General features: G+C 44.4%; 2 protein-coding genes and 1 long non-coding RNA gene across 7 annotated transcripts; 2 read left to right on the forward strand and 1 right to left on the reverse strand.

Annotated features, from left to right (window-relative positions):
- Window positions 1–837: 837 nt before the first annotated feature.
- LOC147126581 (chloride anion exchanger-like) lies at window positions 838–9,135 on the forward strand. 2 transcript variants are annotated; one of them, XM_086022628.1, is made up of 21 exons: window positions 838–1,037; window positions 1,287–1,513; window positions 1,823–1,962; window positions 2,213–2,323; window positions 2,400–2,560; window positions 3,063–3,227; window positions 3,327–3,479; window positions 3,580–3,662; window positions 3,796–3,943; window positions 4,058–4,171; window positions 4,271–4,348; window positions 4,415–4,510; window positions 4,593–4,699; window positions 4,972–5,041; window positions 5,110–5,202; window positions 5,320–5,415; window positions 6,765–6,995; window positions 7,062–7,116; window positions 7,446–7,591; window positions 7,787–7,846; window positions 8,568–9,135. In XM_086022628.1, the coding sequence occupies exons 2-21, from the start codon at window positions 1,326–1,328 to the stop codon at window positions 8,592–8,594; spliced, it is 2,322 nt and encodes a 773-aa protein (XP_085878754.1). In that variant the 5' UTR covers window positions 838–1,037; window positions 1,287–1,325; the 3' UTR covers window positions 8,595–9,135. The 2 variants fall into 2 exon arrangements, with proteins under 2 accessions (XP_085878754.1, XP_085878753.1); XM_086022627.1 differs by lacking the exon at window positions 8,568–9,135 and having other exon boundaries at window positions 7,787–7,959.
- LOC147126582 (uncharacterized) lies at window positions 4,201–11,019 on the reverse strand. Of its 3 annotated transcripts, none has more exons than XR_015084788.1 (4): window positions 10,517–11,019; window positions 4,943–5,013; window positions 4,585–4,728; window positions 4,201–4,483 (listed from the first exon to the last, which is right to left on the reverse strand). It is a non-coding gene; the product is annotated as an uncharacterized LOC147126582 (long non-coding RNA). The 3 variants fall into 3 exon arrangements; XR_015084787.1 differs by having other exon boundaries at window positions 4,565–4,728; XR_015084786.1 differs by having other exon boundaries at window positions 4,201–4,728; window positions 10,517–10,999.
- Window positions 11,020–11,425: 406 nt separating this feature from the next.
- Window positions 11,426–21,049, forward strand: nrf1 (nuclear respiratory factor 1). 2 transcript variants are annotated; one of them, XM_086022715.1, is made up of 11 exons: window positions 11,426–11,594; window positions 13,006–13,122; window positions 13,200–13,344; window positions 14,038–14,152; window positions 14,230–14,356; window positions 14,434–14,574; window positions 15,646–15,804; window positions 16,372–16,683; window positions 16,760–16,908; window positions 17,479–17,600; window positions 20,214–21,049. In XM_086022715.1, the coding sequence occupies exons 2-11, from the start codon at window positions 13,054–13,056 to the stop codon at window positions 20,372–20,374; spliced, it is 1,500 nt and encodes a 499-aa protein (XP_085878841.1). In that variant the 5' UTR covers window positions 11,426–11,594; window positions 13,006–13,053; the 3' UTR covers window positions 20,375–21,049. The 2 variants fall into 2 exon arrangements, with proteins under 2 accessions (XP_085878841.1, XP_085878840.1); XM_086022714.1 differs by lacking the exon at window positions 11,426–11,594 and having other exon boundaries at window positions 13,039–13,122; window positions 16,751–16,908.
- Window positions 21,050–24,230: the final 3,181 nt, after the last annotated feature.

Genomic DNA, 24,230 nt, shown 5'->3' on the forward strand with positions numbered 1-24,230 from the left:
CAGACATCTCGGTAAGGTCATTCGCACAATTTACTGTGCGTGTTTGCATTCCAGCCGAAATTCACTGAAACTCGTGAACACACTCCCACACACACCGGCGCGCACACCCACCCACACACACACACACCACGATATTATGCAATGAAAACAGATTTAACATGCTTTGGCCATTTTAGAAATGATAAAATATATTATGTTTAAAGGGCTTTTTTTGTATGCGCAAAATTGAATCATGGAACCCCACAGGGCTCTGTGCTCAGTTCACTTCAGTTTCACAAAACTGGATAGACACATCGATCAAAAAGTCTCAAGGCCCCGTGGCGGAAATTGATCAGGAAGTTGGCCATCTTGTTTTGAAGTGGACCAATTCTTTGGCTCCCACTTTGGAGTTCGCCCGAATTGGAATGACGTTAAATTGCTGACCGTTCTGACGATTCCTCGTGGTATGCGTTTTATATTCGCATGAGCGTCAAAGTGGACATCCGCGGTGCGTTCGTAGTAAAGACCAATCCGACTCACAATGATCGTCTCTGGTAAAGTTGTCGGCCTTTGGTTTGACGCTGACCTATCCTCCACTTGATCTGCCCCGGCGTGTAAAACTGTATCTACCATCTGATCAGTGCTTTTTGGACGCCCTTTCTGCAGTCTTTCCATGTCGTAAATTTCCTTAAATATCCAAACACATTGCTGTTGTTGACCTTTGGCAGCATTCCGCCCCCACCCCGCTTAAAAAGCTCCTTGATTTCCACCTCCTAACAATGGCCTGTCCTGTCCCGTCCCTCCTCCAGGGGCGGAAAAAGCCGCCGCCGCTGAAAAGTTTTTCGAAGACCCATATCAGGGAGAACAATGGTCAAGGATAAGGCGGGCATCCAAACTCGAGGGATCCCATCGTCATTACTGTTAATAATTACAGTCGGGAGTGTGTGACCGCGGCGTCATTTATTGATGGCTGAACAGCCGGCCATGGCAGTTGCGATCCGAGTGCTGGAGGAGGAGGAAAGGCCGCTGGAAAGTTTGGATTTGTAGCGCTTCATCAGGTAGGTGACGGCACAATGAGGTTGCGCGTGCATCGTCCGAAGCGGGTCGAACTTTTACGACGGGTTTAGCCATTTTTGGGACGGACACCGTCCTCCGATTGTGAGATTGACCTACTTAAACCAGAGGTGCTTTCTATTGTAGGTTTGAAAGGAAGTGATTCATTGAAAGCAGCACTCGCTGGCATTGTTCGCTGTTTATCAAATGTGACAAGTGATCCAGACCTTTCCTATCTGGGCCTTTGTTGTTAGCGGCGTCAAAGGTGATCTCAGGCTTGCTAATTTGCTTAAATGGATCCCGGCGGCGGCGGCGGCGGCGGCAGGTGCTCGGGGTCAGCGCAGGCGGCCGTCATGCAGGCGGGGGCCGGCCAGTACGTGGTGGCGCGCTCCCTCTACTCGGAGGAGTCGTTCGCCGAGCAGCACCAGAAGATCTACAGGCACCGCAAGACCGGGCTGGACCACGTCAGGCAGTGCTTCACGTGAGCCGCAACGCGCACTTCAGAACACTTTGAAAATTTGACGGATGAGGTGCTCGGGTGTTATCTGCTTTCGGGTGACAATTACTCTAGGGAAAGGGGGGGAAAAAAAAAAAAAAATCAAGAATTGGAATGTTTGAGTTACCGTTCGGGTCGCTTTTTAATACGCTTAGCTGTCGTTCAAGTGTGTTGGTGATTGGCTAGGTTAAAAACGTCTTCATTCTTTTTCATTTCGTCAGTCACTTGTGTTGGATCTCGTTTGTATTTGGTTGTTTTTTTTTTTTTTTTTGTTACCGTTTATTGTGATTGTAGGTGTGATGCCAGACGCGCCAAAAACGCCGTGTTGTCTCTCCTGCCAATCGTCGGCTGGATGAAGCTCTACAGGGTCAAAGAGTGGTTGCTGAGTGATGTTGTGTCGGGGGTCAGTACTGGACTTGTCGCCGTACTGCAAGGTTTGTTTCAAGCGCTGAGTATTTTATCTTTTACCACGATCTCCCGTCGGTTTTACAGTACACTTCAATCGGGAGCGACAAAGCAAAACTGGCTTGAAGCAAGCACGCTGGGCCTCTCGGCCAAATTTGGGGTTTTATTTTCATTTGAGTCTCCCGTCTCTTGACGGCAAGGGAGTGACGATGGTGCATTGAAAAGTAGCGGTGCAAATGTCCAATGTCCTCCTAATGTCATCTTGTTTGTGTCTTCTAGGCTTGGCCTACTGTCTCCTGGCGTCGCTTCCGCCCTGGTACGGCCTCTTCTCCGCTTTCTTCCCCGTTGTCATCTACTTTTTCCTCGGAACCTCCAGACACATCTCAGTGGGTAAGGCCGTTCTCCTTTTGCGGCCGCCCCCCCGCGCGCGTCTCATGTTGCGAGCCTCCTCTGCCCGTTTCCGAAGGTCCGTTCCCGGTGCTGTGTCTGATGATGGGCTCGGTGGTCACCAGGCTGGTCCCGGACGAAGGCCCGCCTGCTAACATCACGGGTTTTGAGGGTCTCACCAAGGATGAGCAGAGAGTGCTGGTGGCCTCCTCTGTGACGTTCCTCGTGGGAATTATGCAGGTGAAACGCTCTTGCTGTTGAAATTCGTTTTTTTTGACTATCAAATTCTCAAGAACCCACGGCTGGAAAGACACAGCCTGAAACTGCTTTTCACTAAAAAAAACGTTCCATTCACACCTCAATAGACCGCACTTAGTTCACCCAGCTAAAGTCGTTCTTTTCCGACCCTTCCCCAAGTCACGACAGGTGTGCCCCAGGGCTCCGTCTTGAGGCCCCTGCTCGTCCGTCATCATTTTAGGGTCGATTTGGCCATGTCCAGAGGTCCTTCAAAAGCAAACGTGTCCTAGGGATTTTATCCATCTCCTTCATACTAAAGTATTGCTTTACCGCCATCTTGTGGCATCTGTTGGCGTCTACTAGACAGACGGATGACTTCACCGCAGAAAGTGTGAATTTTTTCCTCACTGCCTCTGGTCGTTGGCATGGCCGCAAAGTTTGTTGACCCGCCTTTGAACAAAAACGTCGAGGACGATTAGAGTTGTGACAAATGTGCGTCTGGCAGCTGGCGATGGGCATCCTGCAGGTGGGCTTCGTGGTCATGTACCTGTCAGACACTCTGGTGTCCGGCTTCACCACGGCGGCCGCCATTCACATCCTGGTGTCCCAGCTGAAGTTTGTGCTGGGCCTGCAAGTCCCTGGAATAAGCGGGCCGCTCTCCATTATATATGTAAGACAAAAACAAAAACAACAAAAAAAAAAAACAGCTTGAGATTTTCTTTAGAGTAGTGTGTGATTTTTTTTTTTTTTTTTTTTTTTATTTGGACAGACTTTGGAAGTGATCTTCAACAAGATCCAGTCCACCAACGTTTGCGATGTGGTCATCTCCCTGGTGATCATGGCGGTGGTGTTTGTCGTGAAGGAGCTCAATGACAGATTCAGAGCCAAGTTGCCGGTTCCCATCCCCATAGAGGTCATCATGGTGAGGGGTGCCCTTTCGCAACACTTTCCGCCTCAACCGTCGCCTCGTTACAAACGCCACACCCGTCGCAGTTGTGACCGCCTCTCATTTTGCTCGCTAGACTGTGGTCGCGTGCGGCGTTTCGTACGCGTTGGACTTCCGGACCAAGTACGGCATCGACATCGTCGGGCATATTCCAAAGGGGTACAGTACTGACCTCGGCCACCTGCAGCATGAACATGGAACTGAGTTGCTTTTTTTTTTGAAATATCAGACAGTGATGATATTTATCCCGGCTGCGGTGGTTGACGTTTAAGCCTCTAATGCTCCTTGTCAGGTACGAGCCCCCGGTGGCCCCAAACCTGCTTATTTTCCAAGACACGGCCATGGAGGCGTTCCCGATGGCCATCGTGGGTTTCGCTGTGGCCTTCTCTGTGGCTAAAGTCTATTCCGTGAAGCACGACTACGCCATAGACGGAAACCAGGTGCGGAGAACGGCGACCGCTCTGACTTTCCTATTGAAGCACGTAAAGTGAAAAGCGCAAGATGGCATCGTTTCTTTCGCCCCCCCCCCCCCCTCCCCTCCTCCCCTCCTCCAGGAGCTGATCGCTTTCGGAGTCAGCAACATTTTCGGAGCGTCCTTCAAGTCTTTTGCAGCCAGCACGGCCCTGTCCAGGAGCGCGGTGCAGGAAAGCACTGGTGGAAAAACTCAGGTAAACCCCCCAAAAATGCCTCGTATTGATCCCGGTAAAAACTGTAATAAAAGAATTCCGAGTTGCACACGCAATTGTGTACGATTGTCCCGTCCCCAGATAGCCGGTCTACTCTCAGCGATCATCGTGATGATCGTCACGCTGGAAGTCGGCTTTCTCCTGGACCCGCTCCCCAAGGTGAGCTGGCTCTCATTCCTCCCTGCTTGTTTGTTGACACTCGCGTTTGACCCGCGTTCCCGACAGTCCGTTCTGGGGGCGGTGGTCATCGTCAACCTGAAAGGAATGCTCACGCAGTTTCGAGAGGTCCCGTATCTGTGGAGGCGGGACAAGCCAGACTGTGTAAGTGGATGTCAGCTGCAATAAAATCATATTTAATGTCCCGTTAATATATACATATTTTTTCCTTTTTGTACATGTACAGGTGGTGTGGTTGGGCACGTGTATTGCAGCCATTTTACTGGGGTTGGATCTTGGTCTGGCCGCAGGTCTCGGTATTGAACTCCTCAGTGTAGTCCTCAGGGCTCAGTTGTAAGTCGCCATACTTTTAAAGAAACATTCTGTTTTTGTGGGGACAGTTGGGACATGATAGCATTAGACGGCAGTCACTTGTTGCTAGGCAGAGTTCATATTCGCCACTGTGAGCTAGAGTGGGCAAACTACATTTTTTTTTATCATTTCGCAGGAGAGTGATTTAAAAAAAAAAAAAAAAAGGTTATTACGGCTGCAATAAAATCACAAGGGTTTATATCTTTTTACCGAAATCATACGTACATTTTTATATTTCCTCTACTGTATTTCAGCCCCCGCTGCAGCGTGCTGGCCAACATTCACGGCACCGACATCTACAAGGACAGAAAGGACTATGTTGATGTCAGTTGGGGATGGCACAATTGGCCATTTGTAACACAGCAGAACTAAAATCCAAATTGCATCTCCAGATATATGAGCCAGAAGGGGTGAAAATCTTTCGAATCCCATCGCCGATCTTCTTCGCCAATATCGAGTTCTTTCGAAGCAAACTGGTGGAAGCTGTAAGTCCATTGTTTTTTTTTGTTTTAAATTTTTATCCTATTTACATTCAATTGCATAACTAGATTTAAATGTGATTTCGTGTCATTTAAATGACACGTTCTTCAAATGTTCCACAGGTTGGGTTTAATCCATTGAGGGTGCTCAGGAAGCGAAATAAGGCGCTGCGATTGATCCGGAAACTTCTAAAGAAAGGTTATCTCAAGTGGACATCAGTAAGTGATAAGCTGCTCATGTATAGACGGTATTGTAATAAACAAATCCGTCATTGTTGTGTCACACCTGTTTTGATAAGATTTCTCCACACGTGAGCTCTGTAGAAATTTCCACACCTAATTCAATTCCATTCTCCTATTTTAAATCCTAATATGTATTTTTTTTTTCCAATAAACTTGCAAATTGTACTCAGATTCAAGTAGGTTTTGTATTTGATTTATATAATACACTGTATATATAGCAGTAATTTAGTGTATGGAATTTTATTCGCTGTTTTCAATACTGCGACACATAAAAATAAATAAGGAATTTATTAACTCATAAAAACGTAAAAAGTAAATGGTTTACATTTAATTCAATTTACTCTGTGTACTTGTAATTAAATGAAATTGGTATGATTTAAACTTCAATTTGCACCCTAATTATTTGGTGGGGTTAATTTGCAAACTTTTAATATCCGATGCAAGTTCTTTTGTGCTTTATTATCATCACTAGTAGTAGTATTTACATACGTAACTAAATTAAAATAACCAGAATTATTTTTTTTTTCAACTTGGTTTTGTTTTAAATTTTGTTTCACTGTGCTAAAAAGGGAAAAAATTCTCTATCATTAAAAATTTCAAATGAATAAAATATTTTAACTTTTTTTTTTTTTTAGTTTAATAACTGATCACTAGTTGTTTTTTTTTTGTTTTGTTTTTTTCAAAAAGTTAAACTGGTGTGCGCGTGATATGATACTGAGCTTTACTACATTATAAAATAATGTACCGTGTGAGTGAAGATTTCTGCTTAAGATACTACTGTAATTTTGTATCTTTGTTTGCCAAGATGCATATCAAACCATCTGCCCTGTGGTATCATTTACAGTAAATACATTTACAACACCTTGCTGGGTGTAACAAAAACAATGTGAATAGTTTTCACAATGCACATGTGGTCTACAGTGTCATAAATACGACGGCTCAGAACGTCATAAACGTGACCGGCAACGAAGATTAGATAATAGTCTGAAATTAGCCAGACTCAGCACTCGTGTGCATAATCCATCTTGTGACATATTATGTACCAAGTCGAAGCCTTACAAATGAATGATTTGTCACCGACAAGTAGAGCTGTCAAACGATTAAAAATGTTAAACTAATTAATCGCAAAATTTTCCATAATTAATCGCAATTAATCGTATTTTTTTCAACTACTTTTTTTCACGGAGCTTGAGTAAAATCTTGTGGAAAAAAAATAAACGTAGATTTCGATTCAAAGACTGTTCTAATAGCTTTGCCTCGCTGTTGTGGCCGCTAGTCCGAAGTAAAAAAAATAAATAATAAAAGCGGTGCGTTTCCCATTCCAGAACGGCTTCCTGAACACCGCATGCGGCCCCATCAAGGAGTCGGTGGAGCTTGAAAGCAACGCGGAGGAACTGGTCCTGCCCACCGACTTCAAGGACCTGCCCGCCCGCGTGGACTGGAACGCCGAGCTTCCCGCCAACATCATTGTTCCCCGAGTGGACCTGCACAGTCTAGTGCTGGACTTTGCGGCTGTCTCCTTCCTGGACGTCTCCGCTCTCAAGGGTCTTAAAGCGGTCAGTTGGTATTCATGTACGAGTCCATAAAGTATCCTCGCTATATTGTCCTCTCATTTGTTGCAGGCTGTGAAAGAATTTGTCCGCGTTGAAGTGGATGTCTACATTGTTGCCTGTGATCGTAAGTGTCAATTTCTACTTTTTTTTTTTTTTTTAGACTTTTCCATACTGTCCAGACCAAATTTCTCAGGTCTTATAAATACCAATACAGGTGATAAATATGTGCATTTTGATGGGACAGCCCTTGTCTGTTTCTCACAGAAACATCCACTTTTGGGTCTTTTATGGGTCATGAGGGAATTTCGAAAGAGTAATACAGAAAAATAATTGTCACACATCATAACAACTCCCAAAGTTACGTTGGGGGGCAACGTTTCTATCGGTTGTAATGACGTTTTTTTTTTCTTTTCATGTTTCTCAGTTGTTGTTTTTGTGCGCGTCTGCTTGTAGCCTACATCCTGGACAAATTGCACCAGTGCAGCTTCTTTGATGATGAAGTGCAGCCGTCCATGTTCTTCCTGACGCTGCACGACGCCGTGCTACACATCCTGGATAAACATCCCGAGTGTTCCCAAAACAAGTCCGGCTACGACAAGGTAGTAAGAAGTCAAGGCGAGCTATATTGCATGCAGTGCACTTCAGTTGGATTGAACTTTTAAGTTACTTTTATGTGGATAACAGTTTGATTTTGAACACTTGCTATGAACACTTAGGCCTACTATGCTACTGTATTTTTTTTTACTGTTGTTCAGGAGTACTTGCATCGATGGTTCATTTGGTTTCATTTGCAGATTCAGACAACGGTCACGGTCCACCACCCTGCCGGAGGTCTCAGGAGCAGAGATAGGAATGTATGTAACTACACACACTGGCGTCATGCTCTGTCAAAAACATCCTTATCGTTCCGGAAAGAATGATCAGATTTTGTCTTCTGTCGAGTGAAAATGACATCACAAGTGCTCACAACGACCAACCTGTTTTCTGAATCTGAGCCGTGATTGGTCGTTGTGAGCATTTGCGATGTCATTTTCACTCGACAGAAGACAAAATGGCCGCCCCCGGAGATGGCCAAAAACGAGTGGATTAACATTTATACATTTCATTTATTAAATTAATCAGAAGGCCGTGTTTAGACTAGTGGGGCTGCATAGAATATATTATTGTAAAGAAAATTTTAAATGATTTAAACTACAGCAGGTTGTATTATTTAACTCAGATGCGAATATATATTATGACTGGCACATTGTCATATTCAGTCCGAAAACAAAAAAATATATATATATCAACCGCATTTAATTTTTTTAGTTAACATCATTGCTCTACAATAAACAGCATGTATCTGCAAATTCTTACGAAAAAATTTTTTTTTTTTTTTCTGTATGAATGTAAAAATGGAGTTAACAAAATGCTGAGATTTTTACTGGACAGTGACAAGACAAGTTTGTATACATTACAGCACAATGGGCACCAACTTATAAATATGCATACAGTATACTCCATATCGTCGAGAGAACAAAAGACATGTATCAATCCATTTTACATCAAAAATGACCCAAACTATTTTGTCCACAGGCACCAGATCCAGAAACCAGGTTTTAACGTCTGAATGATTGTTGATTGTGTTTTTTTTGTTTGTTTTTTTAAATCTCCAACACCAAAGGACAAGTTATTTTTTTATTTCCAGATCAGCTCATCAGAGCACAGTGCACTTATACTGTATGTAATGCTTTTGACTTGACAATCTCTATGTAAGCCTTTTAAACGTACGCAAAGAGGTAATTTGATGTTTTCATACTGTACATAGCAATTTCTGGACATGTTGCAATGGGTTTTATGTGCTTTATATGAATATATTTTCAAGATGATGAGAATAAATTAGGTTTTAGGAACACCTTGTTTTGAAATTGTTTTAAGGTGCACACAGCCTCTCACCCAAACGGATGACAGTGAAACATGATAAGTAGTAGAGAATATATAGATGGATGAGTGTTAAATATACACAATGTTGGTTTTATATAGAAAAAGTATATTTATATTAATAGCCACTGTAGCATTATGCACATTTGGAATTTTATTATAACACTGTGCTTAAATATATAGTAAAGTGTACATAATGATTCAATTAAAATACTTAAATAAATGTGTGTCAAAACATGTTTGTGATCAAATACTAATGTATTATGTTTGTGGAATATGAGTTAAGTAGTGAAATACCATCAGGAGAAATACCAAGGGCTGAAGAAAGAACAGGAGAAAATGTAGAGGGCGAAGGTATAGTATTTTGGGGTATAGTAAGGCGTTTTTGGGGAAAAAAAACGACCATTTATAGTAAGGCGTTTTTTCCCCCAAAAAAACAACCATGTACAGTTAGGCGTTTTTTTTCAAAACAGTAACTCCCCTGGGCCACAAGAGGACGCTCCGGTTGAGCGCATGCCATAACATCCCCCTTTCTGAGTACATTATGAACTAATTCGAAATGTTTCAATGTAGAATGTAAATCTTGGACTAGACTATTTCTTCTGAACCTCCCAGCAGAGTTTATCGACAAAGCATTTTGAAACTAAAACACGAACTGTTTGTGGCTGAAGCGGACAAGAAGACACTTGTTTTATTCAAGCATGTTATTTACGATCCCCAATAAAGCAACGTAAGTACACTGCCTCTTTGTCATGTTCGCTTTAAATTTAAGTGCATGTATATGTACATACTACCTATACATACTTAGTGCGTGTATATGTACATACTACCTGTACATACTACATATACATACTTAGAGGGTAAGGATTGCAACTAGGCGGGAGTCGAATGGTAGACTTTCATTACTGGACAACACGGGTTCGAATCCCGGCAATTATTTATGACAATGCTTCCATTATTTCGCTACGGCATTTTCAATGTAACACAACTTCTTTACTAGCGTAAAGTTACTTTGCTCACTTTGAACTCAAGTAGCACTTTTGGCGTGCTCACGGCTTGCTAACATGGTAAGCTAACGCGTTTGCCTTTTTCCAGCATCTGGACGAAAGTGCCGTTTTGCCGACAGTAAGCAAACAAAACCTCACAATTAAACTGAATAAATCAAGTATATTTTCGTGCATGCGTGTTAACTTTCGCATTCCTGCCCACAAGCTTGCATCTGGACGAAAGTGCCGTTTTGCCGAAGGTAAGAAGACAAAAACTCACAATTCAGCCGGATAAATCAAAAATATTTTCATGCATGCATGTTAACTGTCTCGTTTCTGTCCACAGGCTTGCATGAACGGCCAGGTTGACTACAAAACGGCACAATTGCGGTGTTTTTGTTTAAGAGATCATTATTAAACAGACTAAATAAAGTATCTGTGTGTTGATTATTTTTGACAACAGGCTCAGATCTTTTAACAGAATGGCCCGAATGACCCTTGAAATTGCGGACTTACTGTTTTGGGGGAAACGGCGTTAAGATACTTTTGCATGTCTAGCAAATATCAGGTTGCTAAGCCACTAGTTTGTCAGGCTGAGTATTTGAATGTAATGCTTACGTTCCTTGCGGTTGTCCTTCAGGCCACCATGCTGTTGAAGAGGCGTCCAGCTCTGTTCTGTTCTCCTCTCCTAAAACACACACGCTAACATACATGTACAAAGGTTAGAGTAATTATTTCAGCATGTGCTGACCAGGGCTGTAATCTAAAGGTGTCAAATCCATCTCCAGTAAGTAAAAACCCAGCCAGTTTGACTTGCGCCACAGGTGCTTCCACTCAAGCGGATTGTGGGGAGCTAGTTTACGTGCCACTTGAGTGGAAGCACCTGCGGCTACAGCCAAACTGCGTTAGGGGGTTTTACTTTCTTACAAACAAGCCAGAGTGGATTTTAGTAGTCTGTTGTAGTTAATATAATTTAGATGTTGTAACTTTTTAACGCCCAATTCTAAGTGACTACAGCGACGCTGTTTAGCCGTCTCTGCCAAATGACGTAATAGTAGGCGACGTTCCTGTCTGTCGTCGCTTGTGTGATGATGAAAAACAGGGGGCGCGGTCTCCTCAATTTTGAAATGGTGCCTTCCGGGATTATCGGAAATATTTCAGGCAATAGCAGAACGTGGGTGTATTTTTTTTAAAATTTTGTAATTAAATGAAACAATCACGAATAATGAAATGTATGTAGTATTTAATTTTCTGGTCCCCGCTCAAAACAAAAAAAAATAATTACCTGACCTAAGTGCCTGTTTTAAAAATCACATTTGAACTCAACCCCAAAAAGTTTGCACACCCCAGTTATGAATCCAGTTTTTCTAAGATAATAATAATAAATATATGTTTTAAAAATATGTACAACGAGTTTTTTGAATGGTATTTTGTGGCTGCAGATTCAATGAATAAATATGAAGTTTATAAATATAAATATTTGCAACGTGTTTGTATTCTTTCCTGTGTGGTCTGTAGCGCGGGTGGGGGCATCATTTGAACGTCTCACCAGTGCCGCTCACACACACTGGCTATTGCTGCCGCTGTTGTGTACGTGAACGTGTGCGTGCGCGTGTGTGTATGTGTGTGTCGTCCATTGTTGCTCGGTCCATCCCAGCTGTACGGCGCAGGCCCGAAGTAGCGCAGCCGCTCTGAGGTTAGTACCCTACCGCGCAATCTCCATCTATTTCAGCCCTGGCGCAGCCGCATCGCGAACCCGGCAGCGATGGGAGCGAACGATGCTGTTGTCGGGATGTTGGCAGCCGGCATGGCCGTGAAAGCTGCGCGGATCGTTTTTCCCCCCACAGTTTTATCGTTGGAAGGCAGAAAACGCTCAAAGACGAGAAGAGCCGTTGATAGGCTGCAGGCAGGCCGCTGCTAGCTTGTAGCTGCGGTTTAATGGCAATATTATGGCGCGGGATCGATGCTAAGCTCGCTTTTATGCTACGCTGGCTTTCGTTGATTTTCCACCGCGCGCACATGCGTGCATGCTTGTGGAATAACGACGTTATTACGAAGCGGGGTGGTTTTATTTATTTACATGTGCAAAAATGTGCAACGCCAAGTGGTTAGCGCGCTAGCCGACGAGCTAAATGTAGGACAGGGCTAGCGTGGTTAGCTTAGCATCACGGAGGAGTGATCAGTAAACCGGCAAGTCGACAAAAACGTTAACGGACCATTAGTTGCTTTCAGTGCAGTTATCCAGTTTGAAGAAGCAGACGTTAGCTTGCTGTGTGTTAAGATTGTTTTTGAGGTTAATTTAGCATGCTTGGCTCTATTAATGCACGACCAAAACATTAGGTACACCCAATGAGAAGAGCTGGGACACTGTAAAAAGTGTTAGAATGAACTACTCATTTTATAGTGTCGTGATTTTTGTATTTTAGTTGCACCAACTTAAACGGTGTGTTTAAACGATTTGGTTATCTATTTTAATGCATGAGAAGGGCAACATTGTAGAATTAACATGCAATTTACGTAATAGTTTTTTTTTTCCAACTCCTTGTAAGGATGCGTTCATAATAATAAATGCACATGTTCCTAATGAGCGCATGCGCTTTGAAGCGTGTCCAAAAAGTTCCACAACTGGTGGCATCTGGCAGAAAGAATCCTCACATCTCCAAAACTATCAGAATAGCTTTGTTGTCATTGTCACACAAGGTGCAGCACAATCTATGTAGTCATAATCATAATAGTCAAGACTTTTGAAATCATATTATTTTGAAATGTTTGGGATAAATAACTCTTTTTCATTTAATGCCCTCCATCAGTCAATCATTCCCAAATTCCGGCCCAGGGGCCAATTGTGGCCAGTGTTCAAATGTCCACACAGCATCTGGCATAAAATGAATAAAAGATGTCCCATCCCCACTTTTGACCACAGTAGAAAATACACATTTGCAAAAAAGCTATTATCTAAGAAGATAGCAGCAGACCCATGGCCGTGCTCTTGGTATGTGAAACGATACTTTGAAACCACTAACCAGTTCATAACTAGTTCTGTGAAATAAGTTGAATAAAGTAGATGTGAGTTCTTGGTTCATCAATTTTTCTTGCCTATTCACTAGCTGTTTATCCACACCCTGGATCCAGCTGTGTAGACGAAGGCGTCAGCCATGGAGGATCACGCCGTTCACCAAAGCGAACACATGACCACCATCGAGCCCAGCGCCGTCACTCAGCAGGTTTTGCGCTTTAAAAGCCCAGATGAAAATCTGCCGTCAAGTTAAAACGGGTTCAATATCGCAATATCGATTTGCAGGTGCACGTGACCACCTTCACCGACGTGTCCGTGATGAGCGCCGACGAGGACTCCACCTCCTCGCCGGACGACGATCCCTACGACGACACGGATATCCTCAACTCGGCCGGCAACGACGAGGTCACCGCCCATCTGGCCGCCGCAGGTTGTATTCAAGAATTGAATTCAACTGTTGAAAATGTTCACATTTTAGCCACTTAAAAAACACTTTTGTGAAAACGTTTGACAACACATATTGACAAGCAGAACAATGAAATACTTTTCTACTTTGTGTTTACCAAACAGGCCCAGATTTCACATTGAGTAAAGAGTGTGTTCCAATTAAACGTTTTTTTTTTATTCAATAGCATGAAAAAGTGATGATTGGTCCAGTTAAATGAACATCACCAGAAATTGGTGTAATGCTTGAAAATGACCAGCAGGTAGAGCTGTTGCATTATTTTCTTACTACTTCTATGTTAATTTCATACACTTTCTGTATTACAGTATGCAGTCAACCCAAAACAAAAAATCTTGACAATATTATGTTCTATAAAGCCCCACTAGTAGTCTAAAATTGATATTCAGATTAATAGTGAGTTTGTGGAATGCGAATTAAGGAGCAAAATCCACCTGTTTTTCGCCATCTCGGCGGGCGGCCATTTTGTCACTGATGTCGACTGAAAGTGACACCACAGTTGCTCAGGTAACAACCAATCACGGCTCGCCTGTTTTCTGAAGCCGTGCCGTGATTGGCTGCTACCTGAGCAACTGCGATGTCATTTTCAGTCGGCGGCGGGTGACAAAATGGCCGCAGACGGAATTCGCTCTCACATTCTTGCGCGCCGTTCCCTTCCAGGTCCCGTCGGCATGGCCGCAGCCGCCGCCGTGGCGACGGGTAAGAAAAGGAAGCGGCCCCACATCTTTGAGTCCAACCCGTCCATCCGCAAAAGGCAGCAGACGCGTCTCCTCAGGTGAGCTGCGAACGGCCGACAGAGAACGCAAGTGAGTCGAGGCGCTCGGGAAGTAAGCGGGACGTGTGCGCCGACAGGAAGCTGAGGGCCACGCTGGACGAGTACACCACCCGCGTGGGCCAGCAGGCCATCGTGCTTTGCATGTCCCCCAACAAACCCAACCCCGTCTTCAAAGTCTTCGGCGCCGCTCCGTTGGAGAATGTGGTGAGGGCGCCGGCCCGATTAGACAATCGGCTGCCGCGGCGCGATCCCAACGCGTGTTTTTGTGCCCGCGGTCGCAGGTGAGGAAGTACAAGGGCATGATGCTGGAGGACCTGGAGAGCGCCCTGGCCGAGCACGCCCCCGCCGGTGGGGAGCTGGCGTCGGAGCTGCCCCCCCTCACCATCGACGGCATCCCCGTCTCCGTGGACAAGATGACCCAGGTGAGGGTGGGATTCTCACTTCGGCCTGCGGAGGGCGCCGTGGCAACACCACAGAGCTACAATTCAATTCTGTCAGCCCCTTTTCGAAAAGTATCATCGTTTGTGGTTGTTAAACACCTTCCTAAGCTCAACCTCGTTAATTCCCCCCCGCCCCGCGGGAGCCCGTCTTGTTTACGAGCCACTCCCAAGGCCGCCCATGTTTCCTCCGCCCCCGTTGCCAGCGCGGCGCCCCCTCCGGGAGCTTTCGGGCGGGCAGGTGTGTTTTTTTTCAAGCGCAAGGGGGGTTGTGGTATCAAGAAAATGGAAGAAAATATGGAGTTGGTTCATTGGGGGGGGTTAAGTCTGACAAATTTAGCCGCTGATGTCAAGGCAGGCAGACGCTGCAGCGACATAATCCCCACCGCGGCGATGCTCCCATATTACCAGGAGGACGTTGGCACTGAAGCGCACCCCCCCGAACGCTCCCCCCCCCCACCCCCACCCTGCCAAGCTAGGGAAGTGATGACGTGACGGCGGACGGCTTAGCGCGGCCAGCAAGCGCATTCGTCGGCTCAACAATGCAATCTGTACATGAAGGATGACATTGAGCAAGACGCCCTTCGTCAAGATCGCCATCGGTCCGAATTCAGCCAGTAATATGTTCTATGCATCGAGTAATTAAGGTGAAATGTTGTCAGGCTCGTTCAAATACTTTGATTCTACAACACTCGGTACCCTTTACCAGGCCTTCATAAACTGCACTAGTCTGTCCTCACTGCTGAAATAAACTAAAATTTGAGTTTTTTTTTTTTTTAGTTTTTTATTACATTTATAGAACTGACTAAAATAAACAATAATTGTAGAGAAAATGCCTTTGCTACTTGACACGTCAGCCCGGTGCCACGTTCATAGATCAGTCTGTGGCTCGTTCCCCTTTTTAGAGAGCGCGTTGCTATTTGTGGGCCTGTTTCTGATCAATACTCACCTCACTTTTTTTTTTCTTTTTTTTGCACCTCAAGGGCGCGTCCGTGTCACCCTCACCCGCTTAGTTCTTCTTCTTCTTCTTCTTCTTCTTCTTCTCCTCTGCCGCAGGCCCAGCTGCGAGCCTTCATCCCGGAGATGCTGAAGTACTCGACGGGCCGAGGCAAGCCCGGCTGGGGTAAGGAGAGCTGCAAGCCCGTGTGGTGGCCCGAAGACATCCCCTGGGCCAACGTGCGCAGTGACGTGCGATCTGAGGACCAGAAACAGAGGGTGAGAATTAGGGATGGAACGATTATCGCCGCCGATATTCTGCATTTAGACGAATATCGGCATCGGCCTTTTTAAATGAAATTGATGGCCGATAAGAAATCAATTTAAAATTGTGTTGAAATCAAAACAAAGTTATGTGAAAGTTTAATTTTCTGTCATTATATTAATTATTATTATAATAAATCTGAAAATCTGAAAATGTTTGATTTTTTTAGATTTTGATGCCAACATTTTCTTTTTTAGGAAAAATTCATATCGGCTCATCTCGAGTGAGAATCCCACGCCGGGATTCAAACCCACACCATTTCCCCCGTTTCACGGTTCTTTTGAATTGATATCGAAACCGCGATTAATACACACGATTATTCACCGATTTCAAAACTCGAGTTTATATTTGACGTGAGGGAATATCACCGGCGTAGCTGGGTGCTAGTTTTCTATCAGCGTGTCGGTTCGATTTTACATCGCAGCTAGCAACTGACCCGGCGCTGTCGGCGATTACGTTTCAAAGAATCGTCCAGCCCGAGAGTCTCACGAGCTTTGCTTCCCCCCCCCCCCCCCTTCCAGGTGTCCTGGACGCAGGCGCTGCGGACCATCGTGAAAAACTGCTACAAGCAGCACGGGCGCGAGGATCTGCTGTACGCCTTCGAGGAGCAGCAGATCAGCACCACCACGGCGCAGCACCACCTGGCCGCCGCGCAGAGCATCGCCCACCTGGTGCCCTCGCAGACGGTGGTGCAGACCATCAACAACCCCGACGGCACCGTGTCGCTCATCCAGGTGGGGACGGGACACACGGTGGCCACGCTGGCCGACGCCTCGGAACTGCCCGGCGTGACGGTGGCGCAGGTCAACTACTCCACGGTGGCCGACGGCGAGGTAAAGCGCGCCGCGAAGCGGGCTGGATGCGACACGCAAACTGGTTGTGATGATACGGACTTGGCAGGTGGAGCAGAACTGGGCCACCCTCCAGAGCGGCGAGATGACAATCCAGACCACGCAGGCGTCCGAGGCCACGCAGGCGGTGGCGTCGCTGGCTGAAGCCGCCGTGGCCGCCAGTCACGAGATGCAGCCGGGGGCCACCGTCACCATGGCGATCAACAGGTCAGGACGGCTGCCGTTCCGAAGGCTTTTTTATTTTTTATGTTTTTTTTAAATAGGCTGCACGATTTGAGTTTGGGGACAACGTGCGTTGCTAAGCTAAGATGCTAACATCTCAGCAGCTTTTCCGGCGTCAAGGTGAGGGTGCCACAAACGGCTCCGTCCCAGTGGGGCTTGTTACCTGCACCCACCTGAGTCCACCCACCCCCACCTCTACACGCGGAACATTTTGTTTTCATCCTCTTTTTTTTTTTTTTTCCCTTCCCCCAGCGCACTTCATTAGTTCATATCGGTAGCCGGCTCGTGCTAATTCTGCCCGACCGCGATCTGGTTAACAAAACGGCTTTGATAGACGCCGCTGCACCTGCCACCTTCGGAGAGCTGTGACAGATTCTTCCTAAGTCCAGACTGGAAAAGCCTCTTACACCCCCCCCCCCCCCCTTACACACACACACACATTTGCCAAATAACCCCCAGCAGACAGCATGTACCTCAAATTCTGCACGCGTAAGCCTTACGTGTGCTTACTCCGCATCGGGTGCGTTTTTAACACATCATGTGTCTTGTGCGCAGCGAGGCGGCGGCCCACGCCGTGGCGACGTTGGCGGAGGCCACGCTCCAAGGAGGGGGGCAGATCGTCCTGGCCGAGACGGCGGCCGCTGTTGGGGCGCTAGCAGGGGTGCAGGACGCAACAGGTATTTTTTTTTTTTTTTTTTTCCTGCCTCACTAAGTCACCGTTGTTTTTTTTTTTTGCTCACTCGCGGGTGGGACAAGAGACGCCTCCGCACCAGTAGATGGCGCTCATCGGGGGGAAAAAACACCGTTGCGCAGTGGATATGTTCCAATTCCCCCCCCCAAACACACACTGTAAACACATTTAAACTTAGCTTAATGCTAACATGTAATGCAAAACCACATATGCAGGCTAAAGTACTTAGCATAAATTCCAGTGATTATAAACAAACGCTCTGCTTGTATGTGGCGCTAAAGACGACCAATAACGCGGTAACTCATTGATTTATTAGATTTTCATCCTCGCGCTTACATTGCAGCCAATTAGCGTGGGCAACTTTTAAGCTTGGCTCCTCCGAGGCTAATCTACTCCGTGCTGATGTGACAGATGGTGTGTGTTGGGCACACAACTTGTTGCGTCACTCCCGTCTTTCTCTTAATGCTGCGTGACCTCCATCAGAGCAATGTGAGTTCACATGCACAATTTGTCGTAGCGGTAAAATTGGCGCTATTCGTGAGGTTTTTTTTTTGTTTGTACTTGAGGCACATATAAAAAAATATATATATATCATTAAAAAAATATTAAGAGCCTTTAAATAGATTTTATGAAAAAAATAAAAATTATGCAAAGGAGTTACTATTACACAATTTAGCCATAATAAATATTCATATTTGTGGAAATTGGGGACTAGTTGTAATTGACAATGAACTAAATTGGAAGGAGTTCTTGTTCCAATTCATCTGCTCTTAACTTGAAAAGAAAAATGTCCTGTCACCAGCGTCTGACATGAAACGCTGGCAGAAAAATGACCTCTGAAAAATTGACACTGTTTTTAACAGTGTAGTATATTTTTTAACTTCAAATAAATTTATAAATTACTATAAAACTACTGCATCAATTGAGTAAAAGAGACAACCATATTTGTATGAGGTAAACATGTTGCTCCACTTATGTTAAGTAACTTGAAAAAGCATGTTTTACTGTACACTTAGAATCGATTATTTGTGAGTTAACTGGAAATCGTGCGATTAATTATGATTAAAATTTTTAATCGACTGGATGTGGAAGAAAGTGGGCACTACATTTTTTTTTTTTTTAATTTTCATTTCATAAAAAAACGGCATTATAAAGTATTAAAGTTACTGATACCTGCAGAAACCCTGAAATAAATAAAAATGAGGCTATATCCCACCGGGTCATCGCAGAGCTTTTCCGTGCCGTGACAACGAAGCGCTCTAAACTTTTGGGGTCTTCGAGTGATACAATGCGTTTTTATATTTCAGTGGCCAATCAATCTATCCAACAAATGAGCTTTCAACGCTTCAATCAATCAAAGTAAAGCTGTCACTGGTTCCCTGGAGGGCCTCCCCCACCCCACCGCATCCCTCCTAAAGAGCTTTGATCCACTCCATTACGAGTCCGTGTCTTATCACGAGGGCCAGCTGTCAAGCCACGCTTACGCGTAAACTTTCGCGTTCGCCCCGAAGCGCGCGCGCACGCTGACGTCGTCGGCGACATCCGATTTGATCCAAGACGGGGGGGGGGGAGCCACTCTCCTTTCAAAGTGACTGCTCGCTAATGGAGCCGCCACCGCCAGTCCTTCTGCCCGCTATTGACCTTATGGAGCTAATCACCGGAGTGGAGGACGGCGTTTGAAGTGCGCCGCCCCGCTGATTGGCGCGCGGCCCTTTTGAACGTCTGAGCGAGCGCGTGGTGGAGTGGCCACTCGACGCGGGCCCCAATATAAGCCCTCGTCCACTCTGTCGCCAATCAACCGGCGAGTGGGCTTAGCCAGAGTGGGTCCGACAATTAGCCCTCGGGATTTGAGCTTTTTAACTTGAAAAAAAAAAAACAATTACGGGCCGCATGCGGACGGCGTCGCGCGAGGGCTTTGGCTTGGTGACACGGACAGATTGGAGGGTGGAGCCGGAGGCCCACGTGACGGCGGCGGTAATCCCTTGCAGGCACTCGCAGCTGTGTTGGGGGAGAGCGCCGCGGATGTTCAATCGAGCCATTGTTCTGGCACGGCCCGATCGGAGAGGCTAGATCGGCGTTTGAAGACGTTTATCGAGCCAAGGCGTAGACGCACAGAAATTTCGGGAGGAACCTAGTAACGCGCTATAACCTTTACAGTAGGGCTGTGCAATTAATCGAAATTCAATTACGATTATTACATTCTACGATTACAAAATTGGCATAATCGTAAAAATACGATTACTGTGCATTCATATCCAACGCTTTTGGTTTGTTTAAAATCACAGATTTTCTTGTTTCGTACCCAAAAATAAATGATCGTTTGAATAATCGTGTTTTGAATTATTACCAAAATAATCGTGACAGAATTTTGTTTTTTTAAATAATCGAGCAACCCTACTTTACAGGCGAACTTCATTTGAAGTGAATTCAGAGATTTTTTTTTTCCCAATGCATTATATACTGACAGGCTCTCGTGGCCCTTTTAGAGCGCCTCGTTGTCACGACCATGGAGGGATTTTTGGGCGTAACTGCATAAATGCCTGCAATGATTGGCATCAGTGAGTTGTGAATACGTTGCGTGATACTTGCCTGTTTCCAGGTCTGGTCCAAATCCCAGTCAGTATGTACCAGACGGTGGTGACCAGCCTCGCGCAAGGTAACAGGCCGGTGCAGGTGGCCATGGCGCCGGTGGCCACACGCATAGACAGCACGATGACGCTGGACGGCCAAGCGGTGGAGGTGGTGACGCTGGAGCAATGATCCACCTGGAAGAGCCAGTCAGAGCCGACAGTTAGCGATTCTGTATAAATCTGTTTTTAAGTCCGCGTCTGCAGGCGAGGAGGAGTACACTTGATGCTTACTTTGTAAAGTTTTTTTTTTATTATTTTTTTTTTTTTTTTTTGGCCTAGGTATTTATTTGCCCTTTAAAAATCATTCAAAATGAACCAAAAAGGCTTCTCCGATAGCTGCACTCCTTTCTTTATACTCCACTTGAAAATAAAATATTACTTTTGATCACATCACTGTACTCAGGAAGTACATCAAGTGTTTTTTTTTTTGTTTGTTTGTTTGTTTTTTGAAGGCTGAAATGGTTTCTTCCTAAGCAGATGTTTTGGTGTACGAAATCACTGAACAACTTTTTTTTTTTTTCCACAACTGTGCCATCCTTCATTTTTCATATTGTCTATTTTTTTTTCACATCTTTTCAACATTTTGTTGACTCTATCCGTATGTAAATTGGCTTTGTCAGGATAGACCGTGTAGTATGTTGTACAGATTGTGTAATGACTCTTCACAGAGGGATTTGTGATTGTTGGACAAGATGAATAAAAGTTACCTGACTTTTAACATATTTTCTATTTGTTGAACCTTATGTATTGTACTATTACATGTCCAGAAATAATGACAGAGAATAAAGAATGACATGTATTCACATCCCTTGCATGCCAACTGGTGATTCTAATTAGCTCAGTAAAATTTCACATTGTAATTGTTTTAGGTCTTTTGGATACAATGTGTGACTTGCGCGGGAAAAAAACGGCTCAAAGTTAGCGAATGAGCTAATGGCTGACTAAAACTTAATTTGCATGGACAACATTTTTTTTGTCTCCAATTTTAATTTGTTAAATTTATAGAACTTTGTCCTCATATTTTGAAAATAATTACTTAAATGAAAGCGTTCTATAAAGCCCACTAGTTGAAACGGCATTCTGATTAATTTTGCGTTTGTGGATTAAGTGTTAATCCACTCGTTTTTAGCCATCTCTGAGGGCGGCCATTTTGTCTTCTGTCGACTGAAAATGATATCACAAGTGCTCACAACGACCAATCAGGGCTCAGATTCAAAAAACAGGTCAGCCGTGATTGCTGCTTAACTTAACTTAACTTATATTCCACAAACGCAAAATTGATCAGAATGCCGTGTTTCAACTAGTGGGCCTGCTGGGAACGTATTCTTGAAAAAAAATATGTTTGGCTTGACTTCCGTTTTAAAGTTCACGTGAATGTAGTTAGCGACGACCTAAGCTAGCTAAAAGCTCATTTGTGCCGAGGCAAATGTTGACGCGCCATCTTTTTCTCATCCAATTGTCACTTGTTTAAATCTATATAAAAGCTAAATAATATATTTAGAAAGAACTGACAAATTGCCGCTTAGTCATATTTTATGTGGGGGGGGGGGGGGGTCGGCTCAAAATGAATGCTAATGTTAGCCAGTGATGACTATGAAATTGCGAAATTCTAATTAACGGATGCAAACAGTGGGCCCCTAGTATGTCGTTTTAATCCTACGTCATTGGTATTATTTTTTCTTAATTTATGTAAACACATTTAATTAAAAATCCATTTTATTTAGCCCCCCCCCCAAAAAAAAAAAAAAAAAAATCACTATAATTTGGCCTACCATCATCATAGAACACGAACAACATTAGGTCAGGTGTACCTAACGTTGAAGCCTCTTTAGTGAACACTAATTTAATAACTTTTTCCTCTAAGCGCCATGTTCTCCTCTCTCAGAAAGCTTCCCTGCCGTGACAGACAGGACCGTGATTACATCATAAGCCGCCCCAACCTCCTCGGCTTTAAAACCTGGGATTTGCTCGGGGGGGCGGAGGGGGGCCTTCTGTTGCACACACACATGGCGAGCGACGGAGGGAGAGAAAGAGAGAGAGAGAGAGAGAGAGGCGCACGGGCCTTAATCTATCAGGCATCATCCTACATCCCGCATCCTCCAGATTAAAACCGCGGCCAGGTCGCGCTCGCCTCTGATGAAACCGTTTTCGTTTTCCCGCTTTGCTGCTCGTTCGGAGGCATCAAACAAGTTGACGGGACGCCTCGTTGGGCGTGTGCTTTCTTGGAAAAAAGGCCTCGCACCTCTTGGGGCTTCTCTCGCCACTTAGCTAAGTGCAGGAAATCTTTCGACTGCACCATTCCAACGTGAACCTGTTGACTTCTTCTTTTTTTTTTTTTTTTTTTTTTTGTAGCGTCTCTCTTGGCTACAAGCGTGGACGATAGAACATTTTGCCCAATCAGATTTGACTCCCAAGGCATTCAGTAACGATTGGCCCATGTAAAGCAAAACTAAACGCAAAAAAACGCCTCAAAATGAATGCTAATGGCGAACTAAAACTTCATTTGCATGGACACAATTAGGTTTATTTTTGTATCTAACTTTCATTTGTTAAATTGATAGAACTTTGTACTCATATTTTGGAAAAGAATTACTTAAACGGAAGCTTACTGAATCATATTGTGTACGAAAACGGCTTAAAGTTAACGTGACTGTAGTTAGCGACGACATAAGCTAGCTAAAAGCTCATTTGTGTCGACGCAAATATTGACATGTCATCTTTTTCGCCGCCGCTCAACAGGCGCAGTTACAGTTTTGAAGGGTTACGGCAGCTGCCTTTGACTCGGGCCTGAATTGAACCCCCCCCCCCCCCCCCCAAAAAAAAAAAAAATCATCCAATCTACGCAGTGAAGGTGCTGGATGTAGGATTAGCACATGCAAAGGGAAGAAGCTATTGATTGCCGGGGCTTGACGGGTCCTTGTAGCCGGGGAGCCGCGCACGCCGGCGCACTCCAGAGCCGAGCTTTAATCTCTACTAATCGTTTCTTAATACGTGCATCCCGGGCCCTGCACGCATGCAGGAACAGGAACACAAGCTGGTGGCCAGCCAAGCCCACGAGAGGAGACACCGCCTCCTGTAGCTTTTGGATTCAAATGCAATTGACTTCATTTTGGATCAATCAAACCATTTTGTCCATTCGTGTTTGCAATGGAGCGAAGAACTGAACCGATTTTTTGTATTTTTGGGGGGGGGGCCAGGGGGTGTTTGTCGTTATCTTTGTCTTATGTTGTAATGGTTTAATGTCTAAAAATAAATACAATTTAAAAAAAAAAAAAAAAGGGCTAAAATTCAGCCGATTTTTGCCGATTTGAAAAGAGGCCAATTAATCGTTCCAGCCCTATTGAAATGGAAACCCCCACAATTACACGCCAGGGTTCGAGAATCTACCCCCTACCAACTTTTTGCCGGTTATACTGGTCAACAAATTTGTATATATATATATATATATATATATATATATATATATATATATTTTTTTTTTTAAATCAGAGCTGGAGGTGAACTTTTCTAGATTTTTTTTTGGGCTGATTCAAATCTGCCCTCGTTTTTTCTCGCAGATCAGATTTTCGCATAGTAATATTTATAAATTCAACAATATTTTGATTTTTTTTTCCTGAAACGCATGGTAAAATCAGCACGGTGCAAGCCTTTATAGGCTAAACTTAAAAAAAAAATAAATAAATCTCAAACACCTGATGCGCTAAAAAAGAAAAAAAAAAAAGACATTTTTCAATCAGTGTCAAAAATACTCGGATTAAAATGAACTGTTGACTGGTGTTAGTTAATCAAAAGAGATGTTTTCAAAGCTATTGTAAATAGAATATACATGATCCAAGTGACTTGTTTTTAATCAAATAATTTGTTGTTGGGGACAATACAACAATGTAAAAAAAAAAAATTGATTTAATTCATTACACACTAGTTTGCAGTGTGTGGGGCAAAAATGGTTATAAAATGAAGGAAACCCATTTCAAGAATATAGTGAT

The sequence above is a fragment of the Filicampus tigris genome, chromosome 22 (assembly GCF_054856515.1).
Source record: "Filicampus tigris isolate MCC_2025a chromosome 22, RoL_Ftig_1.0, whole genome shotgun sequence".
NCBI classification, from domain to species: Eukaryota; Metazoa; Chordata; class Actinopteri; order Syngnathiformes; family Syngnathidae; genus Filicampus; species Filicampus tigris.